This window comes from Poecilia reticulata, linkage group LG19, assembly GCF_000633615.1.
Source record: "Poecilia reticulata strain Guanapo linkage group LG19, Guppy_female_1.0+MT, whole genome shotgun sequence".
NCBI lineage: Eukaryota > Metazoa > Chordata > Actinopteri > Cyprinodontiformes > Poeciliidae > Poecilia > Poecilia reticulata.
Window position 1 is genome coordinate 8,729,358 of NC_024349.1, and position 23,621 is coordinate 8,752,978.

At 36.5% G+C, this 23,621-nt stretch overlaps 2 protein-coding genes and 1 long non-coding RNA gene across 8 annotated transcripts in view; 2 read left to right on the plus strand and 1 right to left on the minus strand.

Moving 5' to 3' along the window:
* Positions 1–3,291, plus strand: part of LOC103481380 (double C2-like domain-containing protein alpha) — a 45,736-nt gene extending 42,445 nt beyond the window's left edge. For both annotated transcript variants that reach the window (XM_008436786.2, XM_008436785.2), the window contains exons 10-11: positions 28–124; positions 2,539–3,291. In XM_008436786.2, coding sequence (XP_008435008.1) covers positions 28–124; positions 2,539–2,675 — 234 coding nt within the window. In that variant the 3' untranslated portion in view covers positions 2,676–3,291. The remainder of the gene's footprint in view (positions 1–27; positions 125–2,538) is intronic.
* A 2,063-nt stretch (positions 3,292–5,354) lies between these two features.
* LOC103481381 (uncharacterized) lies at positions 5,355–10,643 on the plus strand. Of its 5 annotated transcripts, none has more exons than XR_001777614.1 (4): positions 5,355–7,823; positions 7,907–8,746; positions 8,856–8,956; positions 10,167–10,643. It is a non-coding gene; the product is annotated as an uncharacterized LOC103481381 (long non-coding RNA). The 5 variants fall into 5 exon arrangements; XR_001777615.1 differs by having other exon boundaries at positions 5,355–7,287; positions 7,379–8,746; XR_001777616.1 differs by having other exon boundaries at positions 5,355–6,822; positions 6,936–8,746.
* Positions 10,644–15,557: 4,914 nt separating this feature from the next.
* On the minus strand, positions 15,558–23,433 carry prrt2 (proline-rich transmembrane protein 2). Its single transcript, XM_008436788.2, has 5 exons — positions 23,155–23,433; positions 20,538–20,832; positions 19,419–19,714; positions 18,601–18,730; positions 15,558–16,804 (listed from the first exon to the last, which is right to left on the minus strand). The coding sequence occupies exons 2-5, from the start codon at positions 20,767–20,769 to the stop codon at positions 16,788–16,790; spliced, it is 675 nt and encodes a 224-aa protein (XP_008435010.1). The 5' UTR covers positions 20,770–20,832; positions 23,155–23,433; the 3' UTR covers positions 15,558–16,787.
* Positions 23,434–23,621: the final 188 nt, after the last annotated feature.

The window sequence follows — 23,621 nt, forward strand, 5'->3', positions numbered from 1 at the left end:
ACCTTCTGGCCTCTTTCTTCTCCCCAGGAGTTCTTCTATGAGATCTCCTTCACAGAGTTAGCTTCTAAGACGCTAGAGGTCACAGTTTGGGACTACGACCTGGGGAAGTCAAACGACTTCATAGGTGAGTTCATTATAGAAACACTGATTAATAATAATAAAGGTGTTTTTGTCTTATTAGGTCTAATTCTTTCTAACAGCCTCATGTACAACACTAGATGTTGCCCAGCATATTTGAGGATGTTCTGAATTAGCTGTTAGCATAAGAGCAGTGGAGCTCTGTGTAAAACCCAGATGGGTGTCGGTTCGTTTAAACTTATCACAGGCTACTTGGTGTAAGTGATCACATTTCTTTGTGTTGTTCTGGTTAAATATATTTTCCTGCCTTTACTTCCTCAGACATGTTTTTGTAAGGATTTCTAAAGCAGAGATTGGAGCCAAATCTGTGGAGTTCACTTTGTAAAGTTACACAAAAATTTGTAATAATGTGAGTTATTTAGCTTGTCATAAAAGAAAACATTTTCAAACTAAATATTTAGCTTCAAACTAAATATTTAGTTTGCTACATAAATGCTTTGTTTTAAGCTAAATATATAGTTTAGAGGTAAATATTTACCATCAATTTAAATATTTATCTTGCTACCCAAATAGTTAGTCTGAAGCTAAATATTTAGTTTAGAGCTAACTAAATAAATAAATAATTTGAAGCCAAATAATTAGTTTATTAGCTAAATATTTAGCTGTTTCATTAGCCAGTTAACTGGCTAACTAGTTTTATTTTTATTCTTCACCTGTTACCCAGTTAACTAAGTATTTAGTTAGCTGACTAACTTAGCCAGCTAAATATTTTATTTGGAGGTAAAAATTTATTTGAAATTGTGACATTTAAAAATTTATTAGAAATATGACTTTAAAAAATGACCTCCCATCGTTTCCACTTATTACTCGCTACATAGCGGGTATTTCTATGGTTAATTATTGACTGTGTAACTTTACAAACGTCCCCTCATACAATCTAACCTCTTCTTTATTTTTATTCTTCAGTGACTAAAAGACATTTTTATAAATCAAGTGTCATGTCAGTGATAGATGCAGGGAGATGTTTTCAACATGTGTTTAAAATCTTTAAATAAAAGCACAAATCAAAGATTTTTAACAACACTGGAGGTAAATAATTGTATAAAAACAGCTCATAACTGCGTAGCTTTCAGGAAATACTGCTTCTGTGTCGAATGACGATCCTGGTCTGGTTCTAAATTTGCACGCGGATCTCATTGCAATTGAAATATATTCATGTGATGTAATGCAAGTAATAGTGAATGCCCATGGGCATCTGCAGCGAGCCGCTGGGGAGAATTTCATGGTGTGCAATCTGTCAGCGAAGGCGACAAGGGCAACCTCACTTATTAATATTTAATTTGTAATTTCCACTTTCAACATTTAAGCTCTGCATGTTGAACCTGCTCACCTTTTTCAGCTTCTAGACGTTAAATCTGGGGTCAGACATTTCATACGTGTTACTTATTTATTCAAACAACAGAAAATATCAATGGTACTAATTTTTAAAAAAATAATTCAAAACCAGACTGATATTTTCTTCCAAATCATGTATTGCATTTCAACCTAGAAAAAATACAGTTTTAGTTCTAGAACTAAAAAAGTCTATTTTTGTTTTACTGCTGAAATATTTACTGCTATTTCAGCACCTTATGGTTACAATTACGGTCAAAATCCTGATTAACTCAATTAAAAAATAAATGATTTATCCCAGAAAGAAACTAACTGATGTCCAGTAGCAGTCAGTCATGCAACAAATCTGAGGAGGCCTCTGACTGAAGACTTTTGGTGTTTGCCAACAGCTCAATTTCTGGGTGTTTTACATTTCACAGTAACAAACTGCAAAAAACTCAAATATTAGCAAGTATTTTTGTCTAGTTTTTGGTGCAAATATCTTAGTTTAAAATAAACAAAACTAACTTATATAGGAGCTTATTTTAAGTCAATAATTACTTAATATTGATTTAAAAAATATTAATTCCACTGGCAGAATATCTCACCTATAACAAGATATTTATATAATAATTGAGCCAGAACTTTTTCATTAACATTATGGCATTACAGACATAAGAAAACATCTGTATTTTGCTCAAAAGTTACCAGTAAATGACTTGTTATAATAAAGTTGGTAATTTTGACGTTATTCTCATAACTTTGACTTTATTCTGGTAATTTCATATATTTTTTACATTTTTATTATTATGGCCTTAATACCCCATCGTAACTTTCAGCTATGAAATCATGACATTTAAAATTAGACACCTATAAAAAACTATATATATTTTTAAAATCAGAAAGTATGTTTAATACTTGCTTAAAAGTTTTTTTTTAATCTCTTGGACATATATTCTAATTTATTGAATACAACGCGCCTGGGTTTGACGTTTTGATGACATCATTAGAGGTAAAAGCTGAACCTCTACACATCCCTCGAGTCTGGGTTTAAAAACTCTTCCTCTTCTGCGTCTCTGCTCTGGTTAGGGGGCGTCTCCTTCGGCTGCCACTCGCAGGGCGACGCTCTGCAGCACTGGATCGACTGTCTGAAGAACAAGGGCCAGAAGGTGGAGCGCTGGCACACCCTGACCAACGAGCTGCCCGGCTCCACGGTGCAGGAGTGAAACCGGGACGATTCGCCGCACGCGCTCAGCACTTCCTGCATGACTGCCTTGGATTCATTTCCTGCTGACTGAAAGCAGCAGTAACCTAACGTTTGAGCTAGATGGACTTAATTTAAAGGTGACCTATTATGCTTCCTTCATCAGGTGAGGACGGGTCTCTGGTCTACACAGAACGTGTTCACATTGTTTGCACAAAATAATTAAGATTTTTAATGAGGTCCTTTCAGAATGAGTTGTTTCAAGGCGTCCTGTCACTTTAAATCCACACCCGCCCCCCCAACTTAACGTTTGCACTCGCAAGTGAAAATGGCTGCAAACAGACGCGCAAAAGCATTAGTAGAGCCTCCTGCACAACCAACAAGAATGCAGCAAGTGGTTTCTTGATGGTAAGTCAACAACAAAACGCTTGGCTTTTCCAGCCATTATAAAGCAGTAAAAACCAGCTGGAGCTCTGCTTTGGTTGCTAGGTGACAGGCGGAGTTCCGCTGGGGTTGCTAGGTAACGGCGCAGTGGCCGTAGACCCTGCCTAAAATTAGCTGGATGTCTTTTTTTTTTTTTATTGCTTGGGTTGTTTTTAGAAGCAGTTGAGACCCAACTGGAAGAACAAAAAACACAAAATATTAGTGCAGATATATTAGAAAACTAACTTACAAGAGATTGTTTTAAGTAAATAATTCTGTAATATTGATGGAAAAGTACCAGCTCCACTCGCAGATTATTTCACTTAGAATGTGGAATGGGAAAATGTTTCATAAGTAAAATAATTTACCAGTGGAGCTAAAACCTTTTAAATTAAAAATAAGCTCCTATTTTTCATTAAAATTTTACTTGTAAGTTAGTTTTGTTACTAGGAACTAGCATCATTTCACTCATAACAAGACATTTTTCACTAGTTGCAAGTGAAATAACCTGCCAGTGGAACTAGTGCTTTTTTTAAAATCAATATTAAGAAATTATTGATTTAAAATAAACTACATCTTGCTGAAGGGTTAATTGTACGTTAGTTTTGTCTTATTTCAAGTATACTAAGATATTTACACTAGAAACTATCAATCAAGTTTATAGTACAGGGCATGTCAACAACATGGCAGTTCAAAGTGTTTTACATTGTGAAACATGGTCAACAGTTGTGAAAACCAAGAACAGACAGTGAATATGTTGGTTAATTTTCCATTTATTTTGGTTCAAAAGCAGCTAACAGGTGGGTCTTCAGTCCAGACCAAAAATACTTGGTAAGATTTTGTGTTTTTGACGTGTGGAAGAATAAAAACGTGCAAATAAAATGAATTTTGCATAATAGGTCCCCTTTAAAAACATTCGCAGATGTTCATGTCCGTTTGGAGAATCTAAAGGCTTCAATCTGATCTGATTTAACAAGAAATCCTGCATGTAGTGTGTGTGAGAACAGGGAGGGAGTTTTAATTATCCTGCAGTTTGACTTCCAGCCAGCTTTGCTTGCTTTTATTAAATCCTGTCAGTTATTTCCATTAACTCCTGACATTAAATCTTGACGTCCCTGGCAATAACTTTCTTTTCTTCCCTGATGCTTCCAGAGATTTCCAAGTGGTCTTAATCCTGCCGGACGTTCCCCATCTATTGATCTGCCTGTCACTGGGCCCAGGCTGATAGGATAATTGGCTCTTTTAATGTCGATGGTTCGTGTGAGTCGTTTGCATGTTTGATGTTGATGGAGTAAAAGAAGAGTTTTATTCTAACTCGCATTTCGACGTCTGTAACAGTTGTTTGACGTGTCAGCTCTGATATTTATGTGTCGATGCTTTGTTTTTATATATATATATGTATAAAAATAAAGCAGAAGGCGGCGGTTTAATTAATAAATGACACTATCAGCCTGTTTGTCTAACACAAATCAGTGATGAATTGTTTTAAAAACAGTGTTGTGTGGTACCTCTGTATTTTACCAAGCTGCAGGTTTTATCTGTGGTGAATGAGGCTAATGCTAACAATAATAATAATAATAATAAATAATAATAATGGTGTTTATATGTAAATACTTTTGGTGTTTTAACTGTTTTGAATATTTGTTATTTTGTAAAGTGGGCATGATTGTTGTTTGTTTCTTTATAAAGCATTTATTTATATAACTGGTTGCAAAGTGGCCTCTGAACCCAGGGGCAACTCAATAAAGCTAAATACTGCCACCTAGTGTCCTGGACCTGCAACTGCAACATATTTTCAAACAGGTGAGCAGAACAACGCTTACTTTATAAAACAGAAATTAAAAGAATCAAAAGAACTACGCAACATGCATAATAAACTCCATGTTTATTGGAAATTTTGGTAAGGATTTCTAAATGAAATATTTTTAAATTGAACATTTTAGAAAAATTCAACCATTTGAGTTGATTTATTCACTAGATAAATAAATTATTTAAAATAAAAAAGTAAAACACATATACCACACAATTCCTTTGAAGTAAAAAGTAACTTAAACTTTTTAATATATATATATATATATATATTACTGTGTTATATAAAGTTTCTTTCTTGAAATTTTGAAAATATTTCAGAAACAAAAACCCCCAGAAGAAACACATTCCCTTACAATTGTCCTGAAGCCACCAGTACAGTGTTTATATATATATATATATATTACTGTGTTATATAAAGTTTCTTTCTTGAAATTTTGAAAATATTTCAGAAACAAAAACCCCCAGAAGAAACACATTCCCTTACAATTGTCCTGAAGCCACCAGTACAGTGTTACAACAGAGGAAGAATACAAAATTAATTAATTAAAAACAACATTAAGGGTGAAAAAAAACAAAAATTAAATATAAATTATTTTGTCTATGCTGCGACTGACCGCTAATCAGCTATTTACGGTTATAAAACATTTTATATTTTTAATAAAAATTACATACAGCTTTAAGTGCTCAAGTAAAACTTATAAATTCATATTTTAATGACACTGACATTCTTTCAATATTTTATGTCAGTGCCCACTGACCCTTTGCAGTTACGTCACTAACTAATTCGAGGCGTCATGATGGACGTCGGAAGTGAGGGACGGGAGCGACTGAAACAGTTTTCCAAAGTTGTTTTTTTGCCGGTTATTCGTGGCTTCTACTTGTTTAAGTCGAGCTAATTTGTGAACGTAACTCACCCGGTTGGGGCTCATATACGGCGATATGTAGAAAAGTTGGAAACAGCTAGCTTAGAAACCGACCCGTACCTCCTCCCTCCTGACGTGTTGATCAAATTACTGACTTTGCCTGAATTCACACCACATGATTTATATCACTACGTCATAAAGTGCGTTTACCTTTACACCGGAGCAGCCTTAAAAACGTATAAAAGACGAGACTAAACATTCTTTTCCATACATGCCCTAGCATGTAGGCTACATGACGGTGCGGCATTGTCTCCATGGTTACCAACGGTTAGACGCGACTTTTCCATAATGCAGTGTTTGATATCTTTCTAATCACATTTAAGGTACGTGAACGTTAATCTTCTTTCCTTGTAAAAAGTGTTTGCAGCTAATGTTCAGGTTAATCGCGTTCGCTAACGCGTTACCGTTGACAGTATTATGTGCAAGAGAAAATAAAAACAGCGGAGGCATCCTACCCTCAAACAACTTCCGCAAAAAGACCAGAATATAGCCATCTGCATATTCTAGGTGAACTGAACTAAAAAGCACTTGTGTTGCACATAATGCTAGCTGAGAAATAACCGAAGTTAGCTTTAGCAAATAAGCGAGAGTAGCTCAATATAACCACGTAAAATATATTTTCGTACTCAAACAAAAACAAAAGTGCAATACAATGTTTTTTTAAATAGTACTTACCAGGTGAAAGTCATTGTTGGCCCGCCATCTAACCCGTGGAAGTTCGCCTCTAGCCGGTAAATATCCCCCAATGCAACTGTACATTAAAAATTGACAGTGCAGCTGTACTGCATTATCTCCGATCTGGTTTCACACTTTGCTTTATTTGTTTGCCATATAAAGCAGGTCTGGGGACCTGGGTAAATTTGCAATTTCTTCCAAGTCTTTAAGCAGTCGCATCTTTTCATACAGGTGGATCTGTGTCACACAGCACTCAGTTTTTCTCCAAGAAGCTTCTCTTTTCAATTCCCTCGGGTAGCGATGGCGTGGTTTGCCACAGTTCTTGAAGAAGAAAATGTAAGTACTGTTGAAGGTCGACAATCAGTTTAAGTAAAGTTTGTGGTTCTGACGGACAAGGGCAAAGCAAAGGGATGGGGATTTGAGCGTTGTTGTGACTTTGATTTTTGTAGCCTGCAGCTTCTGAGGTTTGATTGTCAGGTACCTCAGGGACGTTTTCTACCTGGACATTTACATGGGAGACACCATGTCATCAGGGTCTTTCCTTCGGTTTGGTCATCAGGGACATTCTCTACCTGGATGTGTTCTGGTTCATAAAAAGTTAAGACACTGTTTTGTTCATGTCCTCACATGTCAATGGCTCTTTCTCTCCCCCGATTATCCTCTGTCTCTGGTGTTTTAGATTCATATTTAGTGGCCAGTTGAGGAGTGGAGAAGACAGTTTCCTTGACCAGTGAAGTGCGCTGCATTTCAGTAATTTCAAGAGAAATCTTCTGGTCAATGGGGCCGCGTAACTCCAACAAGGTCTGAAATGAAAGCTTCTTCCTCTCAGGTGGCCGTGTCTCCGATAGCTCATCCACTATCTCCTGTGTTTGGGAGATGCTTTCATTTTCAGTGACCAGTTGAGTAGAGAAGACAGTTTCCCTGGTACGAGCCTCCTTTTCTAAGGCGTCTGCCAGATCTCCTTGTTTTTCCAGAAGAGAACTATCACATCCACATCTTCAGTGGAGGAAATCATACAAACTGATCTCGGAGGGAAATCTTTTTCTGAGGTCTTCTTGAGATCCTGAATTTGCAATCACAGCTTGCTTATTCTAATGTTCTGAGGAATCTGCCAGATTTCCTTGTTTTTCAGGAACAAAGCTATCCTGCCTTTCTACACTTTGAGTGGATGGCTTTGGAGTCACGCAGATGTGCGATGCAGGGAAATTCTTCCTCATCACCGGTGTCTTCTTGACATGTTTGGACTTAGAGCCGTGTTTCTTCTCCTGTGTTGTATCCATGGTTTCCAGTATTGTCATCAAAACGATGTTTGCGTTCTTCAAACCACATTTTGAATGGTAATTTCATTTTCTTGTTGTGCCTCGTCTTATGGTTGTTTTAAAATGTGACAATCCCCTTTATTTCTCCTTTTATTCCCAAGAAAGCACCAGGCTTCCTCTTTGTAGAAGAATAAGTTATACTGAAGCAGAGCGTGACGTCACGTCCAAACGGTCAACAGAAAAATAATTCTGTTAAATACATTTACTGTAAATCTGACCTGAAACCATCTAAAGTTTTACTTTGAGACTCATCTTCCATGAACTCAGTTTGTTCTGTCTGACAGGGCAGGTCAAAGGTCGGCGTCAGTGCATCATAGTGTTTATGTAAAAACACAGCCGGTCGGTCACAAGCAGAGCTGACTGACCGGATCAGGAGCCGAGTCAGGCAAGCAAGACGCAGCCTCTCTGCAGCTGCACTTTGTGATTATTGTGCGTTTTCTTCTTCCCGCTGGGAGGGAAAGATGCTCTGTGCGAAATAAGAGACGGCTGCTGATGTTTCATCACTGTCACCGTTTATTTCTGGTCGACTACATCGCAGGCGATCTGTCCTTTCCAGATGCTGTCACTCGGAAACGCAGACAAAGTTCAAAATGTGTGATTAACGATATTAAAAAGCATAATTAGATAAATACATTAGCACTCTGCTGGAGGAAAAAAGTGTGGTGCAATTTGATTAAAATTTTAATGCGAGTTAATTACAGGGTCTGTAAATAATTAATTGCAATGAATCACTATCTAATAAAAACTTAAATAGATATAGATAGATACATATAATCATAAATAGGAGTAACTTTGGAAAGAATGGACTTTTAGGAGTAGTTTTACTACACTGTACTTTTAACATGAGTAACATTCTTGAATCTGCTTCTTTACCGCATTAATATGAGGTTACACCGTGCTGCTGATGTTTTCATCTTCTTCCAGTCTGTGATCGCCATCAGGTACGTGAATCAGCTTTATGACCTCAGTCTCTTTCACTTACAGTAAATAGACGCCGCACACAGAATAAATTAGGTCAGCTCTTCATCAGCATATTGATGTCATCCTCAGTAACTGCGCTGTCTGCGCTTTTTCATGTGGAGCAAATGTGACGCTCAACCAAAAACCTGATAAACACACAGCCTGTGCTGCCCCCTGTTGGACGCCTACAGGTTAGACGCTTTTATTTGAATTACAAAACTACATTTATTTTTTAATTATTGTCTTGTAAGATTAAGACAAAGTTTGTCCCTTTAGATGTTTTGCAATGATTTCTAATTAGATCTGCAGGGAAATTGCAAATTATGCTTGAAAGTATGACAGTAAATTTCATTTTGTTTTTATTAGCACAGCATGAAAAGTTATATATAATGAGTAAGTTTAATTAAGATGGTTCAGTTTCGGGTTATTGTGATAAATCTTTTTTATGGTTGTGAGATTATTTAGGAAACCCTGCATTATAATGCTGAAAAATATATCATTTTGAGTTTGATTTTTGTCATATTTTTATAACAAACAGCAAACTGTCTCTTTAGAAAACTAATAGTAATTAATTAAAACGAGTTAATCAGTTACCAGGTTTTTCCTTGGTAATCTCTAATTTCACAAAGGAAATCAAATTGGTGGGTAACATCAGTCCAGCAGCTTCTGCCTTTACATTAAAGAAAATGTAATAACCCCAAGTAAACTACAGAGCAAGAACCGCCGATGAGCAGCTAACAGCAGTTAGCAGCGGCTAACAATTGTGAAATTAAACGTAGTTAAAACGGACAACATTAATAATAACAGTTAAAAATGTTTACAAAACTTTATATTGTTACTCATGAAACACTGCATGTGGTTAAATTAGTCTAAAATATACGTTATAATATCAAATTTGTAAAGTAAACACAGAACTGCTCCTGGTGCGTATCACAGTTACCAACGGCAACACAAAAATTGGGCGGAGCTGTTAGATACAGGTTGCTATGGTAACCACCAACCGTCAAGAGCAGTGTACACTAATAAATAAATGTCTGGAGAAACAACTTCTCGACTAAATTAAATAAATAGAAAGGATAAATAAACACATTTTTACAAACTTCACATCTATAATACTGTTAAAATAAAACCCTGTTGCACACATTTTCCAAAAAGTTACTTAAGTAAATGTAACTGGTTTACTACACAACTCTGCTGTATTAACGTTATGTCTTTATTTAGACCAGATACTAAACAACTGGTCTAAATAAAGTGACTCATTCTGGCTGGATTACTATTTTTTCTTAATCCAGAATAATTACACCTACTTCCTCTGGATAAATTCACAATAAAAATTCAGGTTTGTTTCTTCCTGCGAAGGCAAAGGAAATAAGTAGCACATAAAGTTTTTTTCCTCCCCAGACTGACAACAGAGCATCCAAAAAATGCCAAGCTGAATCAAGCATCTGTGTTTATTTATGACCCAGCTGGATAATCTCTGACCCACTTTCTGCATCTGGATGAAACCGTGTGGGATGTACTGATCTCCCTCTGAGCCTGTTGTAAACAAAATATAAAATTAGCTGAGTGCAAAAAAAAATATGACTTTAAGTGTCAAAATGTTAAAAGTGGTTGATGGAGGAATTGTTGTCAGATGTTAGCGGAGCGGTTTTATTTCTGTCAGTCTTGTTGAGATTTTTCGCTGTTAGTCAGCAGGTTTTTTCTTGATGTGTGACACAAATTTAACAATATATTCACTCTGTGAGTTTATTTTTGTAACCAATAAAAATGCAAAACATCACATCATCACATTTTATCTCCAGCGGTCATTTTGGCGAAAGAATAGGTCGCAACTCAGAAAAAAAACAGTTTTATCTGTTTATCTTTGGTTTAGTTTTTTGTCTATGAAGCAGTTTGTGATTTTTATCTGTAAAAGGTGCTATAAAAATTTCGTTTTACTTTCTTGAGAACCCAGGCATGACAGAGAGATGTAGAAATAATCCAATCCAGTTTTACATAGTTTGATTCATAAATAATTTTTTGCTTTGTTAAGCCACTTCTCCACATGATAGAGTTTATCTTATTAAATTATTGTATATTATTTACTTTATCTTCTTTTAGCTTAGAATTGCAAACAAGGAAACCTCAAGTATTATCAGCATTGAATTGGTTAACTTTATTTTCCCCCTTTAATGCAAACTTGCTGTGTATATTTGTGGATGTAGATAATATTTTTAAACTGTACATTTACAATTCTGTCAGAATCCACAATAAATAGCTTAGTATTTTATGCTAATTAGGTAATGTTAGCCTACGTGTTTCTTCCATTTTAGCTTCTTTAATTAGCAAAGCAGTAACACAGACGTCTTAGCAAAGTCCATCCATCCATCCATTGATTTTCTTCCGCTTATCTGGGGTCGGGTCGCGGGGGCAGCAGCTTCAGAAGCAAAGTAACCCTCAATTTTCTATCTATCCTATTTTGGAGATATAGTATGATATTTATAGTCATGGTTATGTGGTACCAGCCACTCTTTTTAGGCATATTAGCATGCTAATATAAAAGCGATTAACTGTTAGAGCTAGGGAATAAATTCAGGACCAGCATCTTCTTAAAACGAGAACAATTCTTGCCAAAGAACGAGTTTTACATCTCATTAACACCAAAATATATTCTAATTTAAACAAGAAAGGTAATAAAAAATGACAACTCTCGTCTAGAGGAAATTACAACAAAATAATGGTGTTTTAACAAAGTATTTATTTCCCAGCTATGACAGGTCCTATATGCCAATATGAGTTGTCTTGCATTAGCATGACAACATGTTTGTGTTAGCAAGGTTTTATCGTTTTAAGGTTTCCTCATAAATATAAAATTTTACCAAATAGAAATATATTTTTAATTATATTTTTTGACTATAAATTAGAGAATTTGTGCAATATTTTGTGTTAGCATTGCAATCCAGTTATTTTCTTGCATTTTTGGCATCCAGGTGGTTAGCCCTATGTTTCCTCTGTAATGTTGTTTAAATTTATGACTGAGAACAAAATATGGATTAAATACTCACATATTTTGCAGAAAATGTCTGGGTCACTCTCAACATAAATTTTAAGCTTTTGGTAGAACTTAATGCTAATTAGCAGAGGCTAGCGTGCCGTACTTTCTGTGTTGGCTTCTTTTATTAGCATTGACAACAGAGAGCGTTTTCCCTAGGTAGGTTGACAGTCCAGCACAGAACAACCAAGTGCTTAATTGACCACTTACTCACGCTTAAAGTCACTTTGGAATGACCAATTAACCAAAGAATTATGTTTTTAGACTGTAGGAGGAAGGTGAGAGAATAAGCAAACTATGCAGAAAGCTCCACAGCCGAGAACCAGGACCTTCTGCTCCACTGTGCAGCCTAGTGTTAATTTAGTAAATATTTACCACAAAAAATACAAATATTTCCAAGTATTTTGGTCTAATTTCTAGTGCAAACATTTTAATACACTTGAAATGAAACAAAAACTACCTTACAAGTTACTTTTTGGTAAATAATTCCTTAATGTTGATTTAAAAAAGTTCTAGTTTACTGGGAGATTATTGCACTTGTAACAAAACATTATTCCATCTTATATAAGAAATAATTTGCCAATTAAAAATTGTAAAGAACCAACCGATAACCGATTTAAGTAGCTCTAATAACAAAGGCAAGTTTTAGTAGTTTTTACTTTGTTGTCATAGAAAATTGCATTGAATTCCCAAGACAAAAGATGCAGATAAAATAAACAATTTCTTAATATTGATGAAAAGTACTAGTTATTTAACTTATAAGACATTTTTTTATAATTTGTCAGTAGAACTAAAGGAAGCTCCCATGTCTTTCTGAAAAGTTACTTCTGAGTTTTATTTCAAGTGAACTAATACATTTAGACCAACAATACTTGGTCATTTCCAAACATATACGCTCAGTAAGAATGTTTCAGGTTCCACTTGCAGTGGCTTCGTTAAGCGTTTTAAAAACCCTCTGAGAAAATAATGAGGGCTAGTTTAGCTTTGATTTCTGCTGAAGTCATCCGAGAGTCTGGTTCTCGTTACAGTCCATCATCAGCGAGTTTCTCTGGCTCTGAGCCGCTGCCTCCCGCGTTTCCTTCTCCTGCTGTATCCAGCAGCAGCAGCAGGCGCTTTGCATCACTGCAGCTTAAACAGAGACAGAGACACTAATACTTCACCCACTTTCCTTAGTCTGCTGTGCATAATTGCAAAAGACAATCTGCTCTTCGCTTGCTAAGCTCTCTGGAAATATCCCACATTTGCTCTGACATTTTTTTTTGTTCGTTGAATTTTCTTTTCGCGTCGCATGGGCTGTAAAATAATGTAATTTGAACAGATTGAGTGTTTTTGAATAACTTTTTGTTGTGTTTTAATGGCTGCGTTTTCATTACAAATGCAAAACTTTTTTTTAAAACACATAATTTCTCATTTGCGGTGTTTTCATTAAAGAAACGCAATTTGAATCACACGTGAATATGTTTGTTCACGCTATACGTCATTAAAAAAACATGTCATTGTCGTCTTCTTCGTCTCTTTCCGTCGGTTGTTGATCACGTGACTCATGACGTAAAAAAAGTTTCCATTGCAGTTTTGCAAAGTACTCTAATTTAGATACAATTGAAAAACCGAGGTTCGCGTTTCCATTAAGCAAATTTGTGTAATTCAAATTTGCGCAGTTTCAAAGTCAATGGAAACAGACGCATAGTGAATTTGAATTCACTGAAAAATACAAATAAAATTAGAATAAAATCGAAATGCCAGAATAAAATAATATTCCAGCAATAAAATTGAAATAATTCGAGAATACGGTTGTAATATGCAGGGTACATGTTTCTTCTTGCAATTTTACGTAATTTTTATTTTTATTAGGATGGCCTCTAATACTCTGTCATTAAAAATTATATCAAAACTGAAAGTTTAAAAATTATCTGGGCCAGACTTTAGAAATTGTTTACAGGAACAGTAACCATATTCCCAAAGATCTTTGGTGTTTTTCTATTTAATGCATGTTATACAAACATTGTACCTTAAAAAAACTCATAAGTTTATATGATATATGTTTTAATATGGTTACAGTGTTATTAATGTAAATAATGCTCAAATTTTTGAAAATTCAGACGTTATAGTACATTTTATTTGAGTCAAATCACATGGGATGCTTTAGACTATACTTGCTAATATGAAATTTTAGAAAATATACATTTGCTAAGGGTTAAACATATTAATTTCCTTTTTAAAAGAAGATGGAATAAATAATATTCCTATTGCGATCTATAAACGAGCATCGTTTTGTGTGTAAGGGACACAGGTGGAGCACAAAATGAATAAATCCCCAAGGCTCAAAGCAAAAATCTCTTCCATCTGCGCTGTTGCTGCTCTTTATCTTGTCAAAACAACACTGAAAAAGCGTCACATGCATTGTGTCTTTATTATGAACGTGTTGCAGAAGTATAATAATCCAGGTGCCAGCTTTTCCTTGTAGGTTACCATCATCATACATGAATAAAAATCCATAACATGCTAATAGCCACAAAGATTATAGAAGCCTGCTGGGGAGACAATGGCTTCCAGCAGGCTGGCTACACAATGCTAACTCATTTATCAAGAGAAATATCACACTATTTAATGTATATCTACAGAATACATACAGTTGATTACAATTAAACTTACAATATAAGAAAGAAAATTTTAATAGTACTTAAAATTTAGTATACAGCAAAAGAAAAAAAAGCCTGGTTTTAACAAAACCCAGTTGCTGGAATCACAGTGAGGAATCACAGGTAGATAAAGGTTAGAGGTCAATTAAAAACACATAATATGACAAAGAAGGTTCTACAGCTAAAGTTCTCACCCACAGAAACATTTCTGAACAAACATTTTACAAATTAGCCTTTAAAAGGGGGGCTATACACGGAAAAGCAACACATCCAGGGTAAAAATAAAAAAATAAAATCAGCAATAAGGGCGTTTATTAAAGGACGAAAACGCTACAGTAGGTCTGGTTTTAAAGCACCTGTGGATAGAAACTGAGGTTACAGCTGCATCTCTGGTGACAAAACTGCAAAAATACAAAATCTTACAGAGTATTTTCCGTTTAGTTTCTAGTGCAAAGAGTTACTATACTTGAAATAAAACAAAACTAACTCACAAGTAACTTTTCATCAAGATATAGGAGCTTGTTTTAAGTCAACAATTCCTTGATATTGATTTAAAAAATTACTAGTTCCACTCATACCAAAACATTTTCCCCAAGTTATAGTGAAATAATCTGCCAGTGGAGCTAGTGCTTTTTCATTAGTATTAAGGAATTACTCTTAAAAAATCTCATATATCTTGCTGAAAAGTTACTTGCTAGTTATATCCAATTTCAAGTGAACTAAAATGTTTGCGCTATAAATTAGACTAAAAATACTTGGCAAAATTGTGTGTTTCTGAAGTGAATAAGTGATCAGATTGTTAACCAAATAGTAGCTGCATTTCCATTACAAACTGTCAATATTCCACTAACGTTGGAAAATAGCTAAATTTCGCAATTGTGGTGTTTCCATTAAATAAAAAACGCAATTATAATCACACGTGAATACGTTTTATTCTCGTTAAGTCGTTAAAACATGCAGCGCCCTCGCGTTCCTACCACTTCCTGTTGTCTTCTTCTGTTTGGCGGCGACATCCGGTTGTTGGTCATGTGACTTGTGTGAAGCGAAGAAAAGTGTTTTCATTGCAGTTTTGTGAATTAAACCCATTTTATCTCAAATAAAAAAATAAAATAATAATAATAATAATAGCAAAAATAGTTCACATTTAGAAAATAAATGTCCTTAGTGAAAACACTAAAAACTAATTTCTAAAAAACACCTTTTACAATAAAACGGTGGGGAGTTTTGTCAGCATCAAAATGATTTTATTTCACCAAAATGCAATGAAAACACTTTTTGCCGTCACAGGAGCCACGTAATCAACAACCGGATGTTGACACTGGCGCAAACACGAAGAAGACGACGACAGGAATCAACAGGAAGCGGTAGGAGGATTACAATGTTTTTAGTAACTTATGCATGAACAAACTCTTTAAGATGTGATTTAAATTACGTTTCTTATTTAATAAAAACACCACATTTGCGATTTTTTTCTTACATTAGCATAATATTGATAAAGCTTTAGGGACATTTGTAACGGAAACGCGGCTCCCAAACACACAGTTCAGCGTTTATTAACGGCGTCACGATTCTGTCTGGAAAGGATTGTTTACAAACGTCATAAAAAAGGTGAGTTGAGACGATGCAGTTTAACCGGACTGGATTTTGCTACAGCAGTGTTTCGCTCCCAGCTCACAGTGGCGTAGAGTGACGTAGCGGAAGAGTAAAAACACATTTCATGTTCCTGTCAGGAGAGAAAGCAAGCAGCTTCCCCATTGAATTTCCTTTTATTTGGCACGTATTTTCCTTGTAGCGTGCCTTCTGTGCGAGATTTTCCATAATCCTAGTCCGAGTTAAACCCTTCCCTTCTCTCTTTCATCCGCTTTTACCGCCCATATGCTGGGGCTCAAACACAAGATGTGGGACGTTTTGAAGTGCTGAAAGTCACAGAGGACAGTCTGAAACAAAAAGGACGCAGTGTGGTTCAAAGTGTTTCTTCCACTGCATTGTAAATCCTGCAGCTTCTTCCGTGTTTGAGGGGATTTAACAGGCAAGCCGGTGCAGAGGAGGGTGGGTTTGGCGGCCATTTTGTCTCGATTGATGCTGTAGAGCCAGTAAACACTTCCCTGTTATTAGTCGCAGGTAGAGCTTAAAAATCATTTTCTGTCCTCCGACTCGACACGGAAAGCAGCAGCATTTCGGATTATTCTCATTTCTTCCACAACAATTAAGGGGGCTGTATAGAGATTACAGGAATCTAAGTAAAGCGCTGTGAATCAGGAGTTTGTCACACATCCGGGTAATGACTAGGCGGTGGTGCAGGTGAGGGCCAGACGTTCACTTCCCTTATCCGGTTTCATCCTGGGATGAAACTCAGGTTTTCACATTTACTAAAAAAAGAAAAGGGAGGCGTATTAGTCAGAGCTGTAATCTGCAACGTAATCTACAGACCACGGTTACATAATGAGGGGAAAAAACAAGGGTCTGCTGCGTCCCAGAGGTTCCGAAACGGAGCTAATTAGGACGCAGGTTGGTTTAATGAGACCCATAAGGCTGAGCGAACACGCAGGGAAAGATGTAAAAAAAAAAAATCAGCTTAAACTCAACTAATATAGACGGAAAAAAAACACATTTTACTTTCCCTTTCAGGTTCCCCTCACTGATTTAAAACCTCTGGTAAAGATGTGTAAAAGTCATTTAAATACATTTTACATTAACGTTAAAGCACATTAATTTGGTTGTGAATTATTTTCTTTTTATAAAATCATTGATGGTATAAATTAACACTTTGCAACCAGAAATATTAATGCAGTCATATTCAGTAAATTAGAATATTCTGCTTGTTTGTCAAATTAAAATAACGTGCAAGAATCGTGTTTTCATTGGCTGGAAGCAGAAAATGAACGAAAGAAAAAGGCTTGATAACGTTGGAAATCTACAAAAATGCATGACAAGTTACTGAAATAAAATGCATTTTTAATAATAATCTAATTTATTGCAATATAAGTATGGAGAAGCTTTTAATTAAAAAAAGAAAAGTAAACCAGTGACTCTTCCTGGTGTATAAATATTTAGCTACTTTTCAAAACTGAAAACACAAGAGAACATATGATTGAAATACAACGTAACGTAATTATGTTTCAATCTTCCAATGTAATCTCACCCGGAAATCTTTTTAATTTAAGCACATTTATTCAGTGAAATAAAAAATGTTATTCAATAAAATCAGTGACGTAATTATTGTCCAAATATTTAAATAATTTTTTTCTTTTTTTGTCTTTTTGTGTAATTTGTAGTTAACTTTTTGAAATAAACCAACATCTATGAACTTCTAAATTAGAAATTAAAGAGTTCCTCTTCCCATTACACTATTCAAAATGGGAAAGAAGAAAGAACATATTTTTAAAAAAGAGTCACAAATCAGAAAATGAAAACAAGAAATTATATATTTGGCTAAATCTAAAACAAAATGGATAAAATTGTAGGCATAAGAGAAATATGACCGTACTAAAACATTTAAATGGTGGGTTCACTGCTCTTTCCCATTTTGAAGAGTGAATCAGGCAAACCGGTTTCTGTCGCATCATATTTACATCTCAGGTTATCAGGAGGTTCTTCGATTGATTTAAAATGTTTTAATCAACTAAAGATTAAAACAACTAATCACCTAAGAATTAACTTAGTTTGTCACAAACGACTCATTAAAAAAAAACATTTATTATAGTTTAAGCATTTAAAAAATTTAGAAAATAATGTTTTCTAAACATTTATTTCAATGTTTTTTTTTTCCACATCTTTACCAAGAGGTCAAAGTGCAAACACGTTTTTTTTTTACTTTTTCAAAAACCCAAATCTATTCAAGTGACTGGAAGGATCACTAATCTGTTCTCAGAATCTTTTTATTTGAAATAAAAACGCAACAAATGCACACGGTCGTTCATGTTGTGAGCCGCTTACATACAGGAACAACACGGTTGGTACAAGCAAACAGGACGAGGCGAGGAACGGACAGAGGACCGCAGCATGCAGGCGGCTACAGATTAGGGCCAGATTAAGCTCTATATGGTGGGATGACATGATGGTATATTAAAGTGGAATAAACAGGAGAGTTCAGCTCAGCTGGGCACAGACACACAGAGGGTAAAGAAGTGCAGTTAGGGTTAAAGGTCAGATTTGGGACACTCACTGGCCAGGTTGACAATGCAGGCGATGATAATGACCATCCCTCCTACTAGAGACACAATGGAGAGCATCTTGGCCACGCGACCCAGACGCACGGCGCCGTCCAGGTTCCCCTGCTCCAGGCTGTTCTTCGACTGGACAGAGAAAAAATAAAAGTTCGTTAGCCGCTGATGGCGCCAACATTCGTTTGTCAGCAACAGAGACGTGCGGCGAGGAACCAGAGAGGCACCGACGAGTCAAAAAGACGGAAGATATTAACTATGCTTTGATCAGGTCCATATAGTTCAATATGACGGATTATTAGAGCCACACAGAGAAGATGAAAAAGGAAATTACAAGAATAAAGTCATAAAATTACAAGATCACAATAATATGAGTGTAAAGTCATAGTATTATGACTTTCACCTCGTTTTATTTCGATTTTATTCTCATCTGACTTTATTCTTGAAACAGGATGATTTTATTCAGTTGTAATATTACAACTTCATGCTCAAAATGTTACTATTTTCTTGCAATGTTACGACTTTATTCTCATAACATTACGACTATTCTCATAATACTGCGACTATTTTCAAAATACTATGAATTTATTCTCGTGTTATTTTGACTATTCAATTGTAATATCACAACTTCATGCTCAAAATACTACGACTTTATTCATTAAAAATATTACCACTATATATGACTTTGTTCTCTCGCAACGTTACGACTTAAAGTCAAAAATATTCGACTTTTGAAACTCGTAAATTGTTCTCGCTGGTGCCCCCCGGTGGTCACACCCCTAACTGCTTGCCGCTGCTTTTCTCCACCACCCGTTTTTACCATGATGGAGTAGACGAAGCCGACGATGTTGATGGGCCAGACGGGGCAGAAGCAGGCCAGCACGGACAGCAGGAGGTAGTCTTTGACCTTGGTTCGGTCCAGGGGGGGGTTAGTGGCGATGCTGGAGTGCCGGGACAGCGACGGCCTGGGCGAGAAGGCGGTGTAGCCGATGGAGCCCGCCCGGCTGCCCTTCCTGGTTTTGGCGTGGTGAGGATAGGAGATGGAGTGCTGCCTTCTGGGAGGGGAGGAAATCACTGGAGAGGTGCTCTCTGCAGGGCCGGGGTGGATCCCGTTACCTGCACGTGAAACGTGACAAGGACAAGCAAAAAGTCAGAGTGTGTGTGTGTGTGTGTGTGTGTGTGTGTGTTCTCTTGGGAGCGACTCCATGCAGAGGGATTTGACTTTCCCAGAGCTTGCTGAGTAAGCAGCTGCATGCGACCCAACCTCCACCCACCCGCTGCCTCAGTTCGAGGTCAAACACTGCAAAAACACAAAATCTCACCAAGTATTTTCAGTTTAGTTTTTAGTGCAAATATTTTAGGACATTTAAAATAAGACAAAACTGTCTGAGAAAAAGTACTGGGCAGATCTTTTTCAATTTTAACGTAATTTTTTTATTTTATTTTTTTTTTACAGTGTGCATCCTGAGTATTCAGCTACTCTGCTGTCAAACAAGATAAGCATAATGTTAGAGTATATGGTATACGTACACATATAGTTCCTTTTAACCTAATTGAACACTGCAAAAACAAAATGTTACCAAGTATTTTTTGTAGTGTAAATATCTCAGTACACTTGAATTAAGATAAAGCTTAGAACTTTAAGGTAAAGCCTAGGAGCTTATTTTAAGTAAATAATTATTCATTAATACTGATAAAGTTCTACCTGCGCTGGCAGATTATTTCACTTTTAAGTTGGTAAAAATGTTTTGCTATAAGTGAAATAATTTGACACTTTTTCATCAATAAGAAGGAATTATTGGCTTAAAATAAGCTCCTATATCTTCCTAAAAACTTAAATGCAAGTTAATTTTGTCTTATTTGAAATCTGCTGAGATATTTGCATTTGAGACTAGTCGAAAATACTTGGTGAGGTTTTGTGTTTTTGCAGTGAACTCACCGTTCTTCAGTTTCTCGTTGATGACGATCACCAGTTCTCCTTTGGACTTGCTGCGGGGCGGCCTGGTGTCGGTCGGGCTGCTGCAGCTGTGCAGGAGCTCTTCGCCCCCCGGTGAGCCACACGGCATGGGGATGACGGCGGCCTGACTGGAAACGGGGTCGTCGTGATCCATGAGCGACGGCTGTTCTTCCCCCGGCCAAATGGCAGGAGCTGGATTTATGTTAACGGCCATGACGACGCCAAAGTTGAGCCTCTGATTCCGGTCCAATCCTGTTTGTGCTGTCTGTAGTTAAACCTGAAGAGGCATAACAGTTTAACGTAGTTACAAATCACAACTTTTGAAGTTGATTAGAGTTTTAGACCTCTGCTTTTCTAGCTTCCTATGGAGCATAGCTGTACTACAGTGGCAACACCAAAAATAGACCCAGTTATGCTTAAAAATGGTAGATATCTGGTTAAAAAAAAATCAGCAAATGGATCAGAAACAACCCCACAATACTTGGAGTAATGGCTGAGTTAAATTTTTCTAGCTTCCTGGGAGATCTACCTGTACGCCAATGCTACAAATTAAGCTTAAGATGTCTTATTAGATACAGCTGCCATGTGAATAAACTAAAACAGTACCATAGCCTTTGAAGCAATGGATGCTTCAGTTCTAAAGCTTTTCTAGTTTTCTGTAAGACCTAGCTGTGCTGCAGTGCCAACACCTATACTGAAGAATAGTGAGTACATGATAAAAACAAATAAAATAAAAGAGAATCTGAAACATTGCCACAATCACTGAAGCAATGGCTGAGTTTCAAATTGCAGCTTTTCTGGCTTCCTGTAACACCTAGCTGTGCTACAGTGCTGAGAAAAGTAAACCCGAGGAAGCTGAAAATGTCATAAGATAGTTAGAAATGGTTGACGTGAATAAACTACAACTTATGTTACAACATAAAAGCCAGTAACATCATCTTTATCTCCATTTAGTGTTAAAAACACAAAGGAACATGGTAGCAAACAGAGGTTGTGCCAACAAGTTGAGTCACATTCCACAGAAATAAAAAATAATTACTTCCTAATAACAGAACCCGTCTGAAACTCTTGCTTTTCTGAAATGTAGCTACATGCTCCAATGCTAATGCTAGCTTGTATGTAAACAGGTTAAAAAAACTGAAAACGGATCGTTTGATTCAACAAATTTCATTTATCTCTACTTTTAGAGGGAAATGAACCGTTTACAGTATTGTAAATTTACTGAAGGGTTCCTGTTTAGTGATCTTAACGGAGCTTCGAGGCTTCCCGCCTTTAGCTTTCCGCCATGACACACAAACTCAAACTGCTATTACTAAACAAATAAACGCCTGTTTGTCACTTAAAACGCAATATTTACATATTCTGCCCTTGAAAACAATGCAGCTGCGCTGATAGTATGACTTTATTTACAACAACAGGTGGCTTTCAGCTTTGTTTGCACATGGGGATCGTTCAGAAGTGGCAGCCGCAGTTTGTGTGGACGTGTCTTTGTTTCGTCCTCCACAGCTCTCCGCTCCGATCAGCATCGATTCCAATCAGCTGCTGCTGTCACGATGTGGGTCGGGAATGACAGGAAAAGGCGCAGAACCGCGCGGCTCTGATCATATTTTAATTGGGATGTGGTTTAAAAAATAAATAAAAATCAGTCAGGAAACTGTGTTGCTGCAGAGTGAAGGAAGGATTATAGTTTTAGTTGGTTTTAAAGATTTAGGTTCGTTTTTCTCAAATATGACATTTACCTGCTTTCAAACAAATCGCCTTAAAATAAAATCTGTAAAAAATAAAAAATAAAAATAAAAATTCCAATGGTATTCAATATACAGAAGGATCTGTGTCAAGTTTTTTGTTGCATTTAATAATTTAGATTTGCATTTCTGAAATGTCATGTTTAATCTGCTTTTAGGTGTTTTTTTTACGTGTCTATCCAAAATAAGATTGTCGAAATACGTGCAGTGCGCTTATTTTACAAGCTTTACGTCTGTTTACAGACCGATTAAATGCAAATATATCAAAGCAGACTTCAGTCAAGGGAAAAACGCAAAAAAAAAAAATCCCATTTGGATTTTTTCCACCATTTAAATCCATCCTCCGTCAGCATATTTACAGTTCAAAAAGGCAGACTCAGAATTACGATGATCCCGTTTGACATTCATTCTCCTTTATAATCACTTCCTGTATCGCTGATGCTTTGCAAACATTAAAAATGCATCAGAGATTCATTATAAACGGGGCCTGAAATGTGTCCACAAGCCACTGAAGTGAAGCCGAGACGAGGAGAAAGAAAAGCGGGTCACAATGACATGAGGTGGGGATACAAAGGCAGGTTTCTTTGATTTCACCCTGGCAGCCATTAGTCTGTGCAGGTGTGAACACAACTGCTAACCACCATATGGCTGCTTCTGCAAAAGCGACTTGCAAAAACTAAAACAAAAAGGACAAAAGGGAAATAGTGATGGACGAAGGAGGAATCGAGGCTGCGCGTTAATTAGCTCCGCTGCTGCTCATTTGTATTCAGCGGATGGTTATGGTGCTAAAAAGACGTCGCATATTAATTTAATGTAAGCAAAGTTTCCTCTTTCAACAGAAAAATCCAACTTACGGTTTTATTGCAACGCCTCGTTACAGCCGGGTTGTCCCTGGATTTGGCATCGTGGGGAGGGAAATTCTCCCCCCAAAAATAAAATAAGTAAAAATCACACGCAGTCAAACATTATGTTTAACGAACAGGAATAAATAAATAAATATATATATAGTGGCAAATGTTGCATTGAAAGCTTGTTGGTGAATCCTTGCGATGCAGTGAGCAGCGGTGGATGGAGACTCCTGGATGGGAGGGTGGATCCGGGAGGAGGGGTGTGTGTGTGTGTGTGCGTGTGTGAGAGAAGTGAAATCCACCAGGCTACGTGCAGAAGGAGAAAAAGGAGGAAGGTGGGGGTTGGATTAGCACCATGCTCTCCTCAAACCCGAAAAAAATAACCAAAAAAGCAAAACGTTTGACATTTTATCCACCGATAAAGAAACAAGGCAAAGATCCCAAAGATGTGATCACATTTTGAAATAATTTAG

Excerpts from the sequence above, each read along its gene's own strand:
- prrt2 (XM_008436788.2), bottom strand. The coding sequence starts at position 20,769 with ATGGCCGTTAACATAAATCCAGCTCCTGCCATTTGGCCGGGGGAAGAA. Across the intron at positions 19,715-20,537 it reads CAACGAGAAACTGAAGAACG|GTAACGGGATCCACCCCGGC; the intron begins GTGAGTTCACTG and ends TTTCACGTGCAG. Across the intron at positions 18,731-19,418 it reads GCTTCGTCTACTCCATCATG|TCGAAGAACAGCCTGGAGCA; the intron begins GTAAAAACGGGT and ends TTCTCTGTCCAG.